This window comes from Saccostrea echinata, unplaced genomic scaffold, assembly GCF_033153115.1.
Source record: "Saccostrea echinata isolate AGI-Se365-2 ecotype Australia unplaced genomic scaffold, CSIRO_AGI_Sech_v1 ptg000075l, whole genome shotgun sequence".
Classification (NCBI taxonomy): Eukaryota; Metazoa; Mollusca; class Bivalvia; order Ostreida; family Ostreidae; genus Saccostrea; species Saccostrea echinata.
This window is the reverse complement of record NW_026889824.1, coordinates 2,996,609-3,005,000: the sequence shown is the minus strand read 5'-3', so window position 1 is coordinate 3,005,000 and position 8,392 is coordinate 2,996,609. Positions and strand designations below refer to the sequence as shown.

Here is an 8,392-nt window from a genome sequence, read left to right as displayed (position 1 = left end):
ACAGGATTAGATGTTTTACAAAAAATATATAGGTAAAAGGATGGAAAATGTCTTTATTTTTGTACATATTATATTATTATTATTATTAATTGCATATAAATAGTCTTGTACATTGTATTTAGAATTAAAAAAAAAAAATCTTTAAAAGATTGAGAAACAGAAGTCCTACAATAAGTTAAATTGATATGCATCCAAGAAAGATCTTGTACTAACAATATATTTAATTACGATAATTAGCCATAAGTGATATAACCAGATGGACTGTGCTTTGATTGCCTTAATTATTGCTTACTTAAATAGGCATTCAGTAGCTCTGCTTTTACAACAAATAACTCATGACATCAAGCTTCAATTAGAAGAATGAATCATTTGTAATTTTTAAGTGTTTCATAATTACAATTGCCTGTTAAAAACGTCCTACATACCTGATATTTATTTATAATGCTCGCTCTCATATTGTTATCTTTTATAGTATTGTATATATGTTTAGTTTTTACTATATGTAATCTGATGTGTCGTATCGACAAAAAGAAATAAAGAACTTGACATCTGTTACTCGATTTTGTCAATAATCAGTTTAAAATACGAATTTTTGTTAACATTCGGGTACTTGAAATCGGGAAACTGTCACTGATACTGTTCGACCCAGCGAGAAATAAAGGACTACAAATCGTAAGGCGGTTTATCTCAATAGCATTTGTCCACCTCTGTGTCTTTCAAACAAGCACACGCATCTAATGGGGTGTGATGAAGTGGTGTGGATAACCAGGTATGACCCTTCTCAGCCAAGCAACCTCTACCATTTGATTCCACTAACCTCTACGAGAATTCTTCAATTCCGAAAAGCAACAATTATTTCGTACACGCCAGCAACCTCTACCATTTGATTCCCCTAACCTCTACGAGAATTCTTCAATTCCGAAAAGCAACAATTATTTCGTACACGCCGCCATGAATCACAATCTTGGACTACAAGAAAGACAACTGGACTTTTTCTCAAATATCTAGATACAGTTTCTGACCGATGTAGAATTTTATATACCCGTTTTCTGTGTTCAAATGGAGAAGGGTCGTGGTCACTTAGCTAGAATGTGCAGGATTTTCCTCACCATCCATCGAAAGATGACCATTATAGCTAATGCTAGTATGTCATCCCAATAGCAGTTTTCGGGTAGGCGAAAGTCCAGAGACAAAGTCCTAATTTAAAAATACTTAGAAACCAGATTTCACCTCAATGAACTTCCGTTTTATAATTTGCGAAATACAATGTTCCAAGACACTCTATATATACATAATGCAAGGACTAATAATAATCAATTAGTGCGAGAAGAACAAAGAGCAAACAGGGTCAAACCTCAAGAAGGGACAACACGAAGTTAAATAACTTCTGAGAAACTCAAACACATATGCACAACGAATTGGCGAACTAGAAAAAAAGAAATTTGTCTTGCTATCGAAATCCAAAACTACAGACAAAATCCATATCTACACATAATGTTCAGTATGGACATGAGAACTTTTCAAGTGGACCGACATTGTGCTTAATGTATCAAAATAACCAAGGATTTTTTTTTTTTTTTACAATTTTTCACTATCAAATTCTGCTTATTGGTTATTATTTACGAGTTGTCATAATTGCTGTAATCTGAAAGATCTTATAATTTCAAGATATTTAATTACATCAAATAGTCAAAAGAGACATGACCACAAGGACTGTTCTTTGAATGTCTTAATTATTATTTATTCAAATATGTAATCGTACGCTCTATTGGTAAAACAAATAACCCATGAATCTGTTATTTCATTTTGTCACTTATCAATTATGTCTTTGAATACTAATTTTTGCTAACATTCGGGGAGTTGGAAGAGGGACGCTGTGCCTGATACTGTCCGACCCAGGGAAGTAAAGGTCTGTAAATCGTGAGGCTTTTTGTCTTATTACTAATAGTGTACCCAGCGTCTTTCAAAAAAGCACACGCATAGAGTGGAGTCTTACAGTATATTGTATAAAATTAACCTGAATTAACAAAATGTATTAATTATTGATCGGAATTTTTTTGGCGTTTTTGTCCTGAGACGTCACAGACCATAGAAGTGACGTTATATTTCAAAAAGAGAGAAAAATACGCAAATTTTGATAATTTTGATTTTAGTTTTTTTTATAGAGCACAAACTTGCATTATTTATTTTCCCATCTATATTTTCTCATAAAATTATCGACGTAAAATACACTTATTGTTTTCCAAAATCATTGAAATGATAAATTTACGTCATTTTTTGACGTCATATTCAACTCTTGAAGGCTATAAGGATGTAATGTTTATTTCTTTGAAGTCTGCATATTTCCATCCGGCTAAAACATGAATCAAGTTTTCCCCATCAATGTTTGAATTCGGGGGGGGGGGGTGTAGGGTTTGCAATTACAAAATTTAGTCCTTTCGCATACATGTAGAAACAATATGGTCCAAAATTAGTTACCAATCCATGCTTTCAATTTCACTTAAGTGTAATATTACATTAACAAACAGTACACCTGTATCCCTCGAATATCTGCAAAATAAATTCACAAACATAATAAGCAGGAAATAAGGCAAGATATAAATATGTTTTCTTTAATAAAGCGCAGCTTTTCAAAATCACTCACAAGCTACAGTAATAAAATTCCTATATAATTATTAACTATAACACTATAAATAACAGGACAAGTTAATTCCATTTCGAAAATGTATACCAAAAATGACACACAAAGCATACATGGCAGTAATAAAAAATATTTTTTACTAGTTCTGGAACACTTTAAGAAGAAGAAATGAAACCCAAATTAATATAAGGTTTCAGTTCGCACTTAGAGAGACAAATGCAGGTGATGCTTTGTAACTTAACCCAGAAAATCTTAATTCATTCAAAATAGGCGGCTCACCATTCTAATGTGTATACAATCACTGTGCAAAGTGTTAATAATCATTCTGATTTTGAATTATTTTACGTTCAAACACAAGCATTATAGGCATGAAATCTTTCTTGATATATTTGTACAGATATTCAAATTTGCCGTGGATATGTATTATATTTCGAGAGTCTAATTAGTACATTTTCAACATTCGAAACTGTCACACACGCTTTCAAACCTACATCCGTGGCCACTCCACATTTTTGTATTTTTCTTCGAGAGCTGCCTTTAATTCCTCTGAGTGAGCTGTATCTCTAGTCTCTACAACACACTTCACCTGTAAAATAATTTTTTGTCCTTAATAGGCAGTTAACCTGAGGCCAACCTAAAAATAAAGTTTGTTTGCCTTCTCCCGACTCAGGATGAAAAATGGGATTTTCCCCCAGAATTTTTCAACATTAATGATGAATTTTCAAAATCTATTTTTCGGAATGCGTAAAAATTAATTGCTTCCTGGAGGTTAAAAAAGGTTTTGAATCGGGCCATTTTTAGCCAGTCTGGAGAGAGCAACCAAAATTAAAAAAAAAAAGGTTTGATAATGATTTATTATACATATAGGTCAGTTAGAATGTAAAACACGAAACAAATTTTATGAAACATCGGAAGAAAATCTTTATACATTATGCATTTTTGACACTTCGTGTGAAATAGCCAGAAAGTAATGTTGAGAGCAATATACGTGTTAGATGTCTTTAACCTTTTCTTAATTACCTGTACTGAAAACACATCTGATTTCAGCCATGCTCTTTCATGAAATATATCATGGATACTGCAAATAAATAAATATAAAATATATATATATATATTTTTAATTTTCATGATAATAAATGACTTGGTATGATCTCAGATATAGATTATATAACTGATTTCAAACGCTCTCATAATTCTATAAAATTCCCTTGCTTTATCTATCGTATCTTTCTCCTTTATCACAGTATGCAAAAATGACTTAATGACAGCTGGTATAGTTACCCGACTCTTAGGTCTGACAGTAGATTGATGAGATGAGTAATCCCTCCTGGTCGGTCTGTCACAGTCACTTTAAATCTAACAAAACGTCCATCACAAGCTAGCCCACGTTCTATCACACGACCCAAGACTGGAGTGTCAATGTTTCCACCACACAGCACCACCACCACCCTATTTGCAAATGTCATTGTTGCATTTACTCAACCATTGCATGTTATATTCATCTATATATTTAGCTAGTCCAAAATTTTGGGGGGAAATACTATAATTTCAAATGAACAATTCTCCATTCGAATCCAAGTGCACACAAACTCTCAGTTTAAAAAAAAAAGTAAACCAACTTTTATTCACTTTTTTCTAGTTTGGAAATTATCCACGACGAAGAATTTGTGCGACTGAGGAAATATTCTACATAACTACACAAAAAATAAGCAGCTCCCGGCGATAAATACTTGTGAGAAACACATGATCACGACATTCGTGGATATTTAACGCAATCAAATAAAAGCTGGTTTACAGTAACGCTTTTTAAAATCGGGTTAATGATCTGACTTTTTTCCTGCCAATTCCGGAAGTAATCCCTCTATAATGGCGGCCAATCCAGCAGCACCTGCTCCTTCCACAATAGCTTTCTCGATTTCAATCAGACGCAGAATTGCTAGATCTATATTCTCCTCCCTAGTAATAAAATTTGATTCACTCTTTTAAAGTCTACTTTCAACATTATTTGAATTCGCTTTAGTATAAGAAATTTTCTTTCCACTTACTTAACTGTAACCATTTTATCAATCAATTCGTTGGCTGTAGCAAAGGCATTCACTCCAGCTGTTGGTACAGCCAAACCTAATAACAATGCTCTGGTAAGTGATTTTGAAGTGCAAAGCAATTAAGGCTTCTGTTTATTTGTATGAAATTAATCATGAATAAATTGATTTATGAAAGTTTGTATTAAATTAGCAAAAATCACAGACTCCTTACCATCTGCGATAGAGGACATCAATTCAACTTTTGTTGGTTTTCCAATCTCTCTTGCTTTTGAGAAACTGGGACATCTCTCTGCTTCGACCCCCTAAATAATTGCCATGATAATAATTAATCTCATTACATTATTACATATCACATAATTTTTTTTCTTCAAAATTAACACAAAAATTTTACTAAATCATTCACAATTTTTTGTCTTATTTTTTTTTTTTTTGAAAATCAGTTGCATTCCGTATTGTTATTAATCATTAGTGTGATTTGGCAGTACAATGATTTGGACGTTTGGTTTGAGGTGCTTAAAAACCACGGCAGACCCCGCAATTAGTCCTCCCCCGCCCACAGGTATGACGACCGCCTCCAAATCAGGGACTTGTTTCACGATCTCCAACGCCATTGTTCCCTGTCCAGCTATGATGTGAGGATGATCATAGCTAGTAAAATAATAAATTTGCAAGATGTAAACAAACAAGTAAATAATAAATTCGTAATTTAAGATGATTATTTTTTTTTATTATTGATTTATTCCATTAGCCTATTATTTTAATTAATGAAACAATCAAAAATATGAACCATACCCATTGATGTAAACATATCCCTTTTCTTCACCCAGTTTCTGTGCATATCTTTTTGACTGAAAGTAAACAAAATATAAAATTAGTGCCGCAGTTCCAAGAATAATCTATACTCTAAAATGTAAGTTTTTGAAAGAAAAGAAATGAAGTACTAGTAACTGATGTACATGTGTATGCAACACTAACTAAATGTTAACTCTACTGAAGTGACTTTTAATCTGTACCCTCCGTTTGATACTAGTATGGGGTGAAAACACAGAGTGCAAGGTTGTTCAACAAAGATATTTTTACTCAACCTTTTTACATATAATAAACACATTTTGATTATATTTTAAGTGTTCACTGACCTCTGAAATATCATGGCCTTCAATTCTGACCGTAGCTTTGTAACGTTTGCATTCTTGTACTTTCATCATTGGTGCTATAGTTGGCATGATCACAGTTACTGGAATGTTCAAACAATAGCCATGGTAGGCCAGAGCTAGGGCGTGGTTACCAGCACTGGCCGCTATAACTCCTTTCTCCTGCTGCTCCTGTGGTATACAGTAAAACACGATTATAGCAAACAGGCTTATCATGAATTCACGCTTGTAGCAATGTGTTTTTCATTCCCTGGGGTTTTATATCCTATTGAAAACAAATTATGTTTATACACCTAAATAATAAAAATGATCGTCCATGGCACTTCGCTATATGCGTATTTAACTATAAAGAATCTTTTGTCAAACTTAAACAAACACAAATCATATATTTGTAGACATATAAATTAAAAAAAATATTTAATAATCTTTAGCTTGCATTGACTTTACTTTTCATTAAAGTACATTTTTTTTAAATATTTATATTCGCTTTTAAATATAAATCAGAAATAAATTTATCTCCTGCAATTTGATAAAACATGCCAAATAGAGAAAAATAATCATTTCTAAATTATTGCAAAGATATGCAAGGACGTTCCTTTACCTTAGTTAGCTTCATTAAAGAATATCTTGCTCCTCTTTCTTTGAAACTAAAACAGAAAACAGTGATCGAAGTTTGAAAGAAAATAGCATTATATCCTAAAAGAAAATTCTCATATTCATTATTAATTACCGCTGATATAACAGAAAGAGAAAAGAAATTAAAATGACACAAAAGATCAAATAAAGGGGGTGTTTTAGCTATTTATCTAAATGTATCTGGTTTATTTATATATAACTGTACAGTGCAACAGAAAAAAGAGATTACCTCCCTGTACGCTGTTGAAATTCCTTCTTGAAGTAAACCTCTTTTACGTTCAGTATTTTAGACATTCTAGATTTCTTGAATTTAAAAAAAAAAACACCAATAATGCAAAATTATTCAGTGATTGCAAAGTGCATGTATTTAACGTCTTTCAAAAGTACGAGAACAATTTTCTTTAAAGCATTTTCTGAATTCTCAGAATAGAAAGAAATATCGGAAGAATACATATGGGAATAAAAGTCGATTTTGGTAAATTTATTCATGTATATGATATAGGGAAAAAACTTCCATATGTAAACAAAATATTGTCACATAGAGAGAGAGAGAGAGAGAGAGAGAGAGAGAGATCAAAATACAGTTGAGTCTCGTCTCATCTTTTGGAAACAGAATGAAGATTAAAATTTTTCAAATAATATACATGTAGAAGGTCGATTTTAGTAATACAGACACTTTGCTTGAGAACCAAAAGTGTCTGGATGAACAAAGCTCGACTGTATCTAGAACAGAATATGTATGTCTTACAACGCAAGGACTCAGGAGGTCATCCTTGATTACATCGGAAGCTGCCTCAACATCCTTGAAGATCACTTTTTGGGGGTTGCCTGGATCACAAAAAGGGTCTAAAATATCTTGATCCATCATATTATATTTTACACTTTGAGGCACTCCAAAGGTTCTACTCTGATTTCTCTGTCTAAAAATTTAAAGAAAAATTGTGTTTTTGAGAAGCAAACTTTTACCAATTTAGATATGGTAGCTACCTGTGTATTTGCTAGTTTCCTTTTTTTTGTGTCATCCACTATATATATAAATCAAACAAGAAGAGATAACGATAAATCGTATATATTGTTGTGAATTAGGAATTTACGTATCAAGATCTAAAAAATGAGTTTGAAACACAATACAAACATTTTTATTAGCTTCAGTGTAAGAGTTGTTGAGCCTGCATCGTCCTCCGATATGACTTTTGCCATTTTAGAGAAGGACGATTCTTAGAAACAAGAACATATTGTTCAAATGTGCAATAAAATTTTCGCGGGGAAAAAGTTGTCTCTGCCACTAAGCCGGCGTCGCGTTTCAATATCTTTTAAGAAACCTTGAAACGTACATGAACAATAACTTCTATTCTTTTTTATTCACCCTCGTTGCGCAGTGGTTAGAGCTTGAGAGGAGTTAATCCTTACATCGCGGGTTGGAATCCTACTACGAGACGATAAGTCCGGTCCTTCGGATGAGACCGAATAAACCGAGGTTCCGTGTTGCAGTAGGTGCTGGCAGGAAAACATCCCTCACTGCTCATTGACCCTGAGTGACGAATATAGGGGTTTAAATTTGCAGCCCTCCACCGGCAAGTGGCGGTGTCTTCAAGTGAGTAAAAAGTCTCGAGAAGTATGTTTAACAAAAAAAAAAAAAAAAAAAAAAAAAAAATCAACCATTCTATTCTATTCAATTTGAATTCTACGCGGTAAGACAAACCATGCATTATCTTTTAATTCTTTTGTTTTATTTATTAGCAATTTCTCAATGATAAAAGTTTCATTGTCTTTTCAAGTCTTTCATGAACCTTTACAAGTGATTACATTTGAGTTGTCCGATGCAAAAGAGGCCCTTAAGGTAGAAATTGTCAAAATATACTTTTGATCTTTCAACAGATTATGATAGATTACAATAAAAATACAAAATACGAAGTTTC

The 8,392-nt window shown here is 32.7% G+C and overlaps 1 protein-coding gene and 1 long non-coding RNA gene across 2 annotated transcripts; both read right to left on the bottom strand.

The window, feature by feature from the left end:
• Positions 1 to 3,125: 3,125 nt before the first annotated feature.
• On the bottom strand, positions 3,126 to 5,980 carry LOC133176371 (L-threonine ammonia-lyase-like). Its single transcript, XM_061311496.1, has 9 exons — positions 5,823 to 5,980; positions 5,479 to 5,534; positions 5,172 to 5,334; positions 4,898 to 4,988; positions 4,687 to 4,762; positions 4,472 to 4,597; positions 3,923 to 4,090; positions 3,662 to 3,719; positions 3,126 to 3,227 (listed from the first exon to the last, which is right to left on the bottom strand). Exons 1-9 carry the CDS (start codon positions 5,907 to 5,909, stop codon positions 3,129 to 3,131), a joined length of 924 nt encoding a protein of 307 aa, XP_061167480.1. The 5' UTR covers positions 5,910 to 5,980; the 3' UTR covers positions 3,126 to 3,128.
• Positions 5,981 to 6,445: 465 nt separating this feature from the next.
• On the bottom strand, positions 6,446 to 7,335 carry LOC133176372 (uncharacterized). Its single transcript, XR_009719452.1, has 3 exons — positions 7,222 to 7,335; positions 6,703 to 6,776; positions 6,446 to 6,484 (listed from the first exon to the last, which is right to left on the bottom strand). It is a non-coding gene; the product is annotated as an uncharacterized LOC133176372 (long non-coding RNA).
• Positions 7,336 to 8,392: the final 1,057 nt, after the last annotated feature.

What these genes read in the sequence shown, in the direction of transcription:
- LOC133176371 (XM_061311496.1), bottom strand. Translation starts at nt 5,909, where the DNA reads ATGCCAACTATAGCACCAATGATGAAAGTACAAGAATGCAAACGTTAC. An exon ending in GATAAAATGGTTACAGTTAA is followed by an intron (nt 4,598 to 4,686) that starts GTAAGTGGAAAG and finishes TTTTATTACTAG; the next exon opens with GGAGGAGAATATAGATCTAG. An exon ending in CTGTCAGACCTAAGAGTCGG is followed by an intron (nt 3,720 to 3,922) that starts GTAACTATACCA and finishes ATTTATTTGCAG; the next exon opens with TATCCATGATATATTTCATG.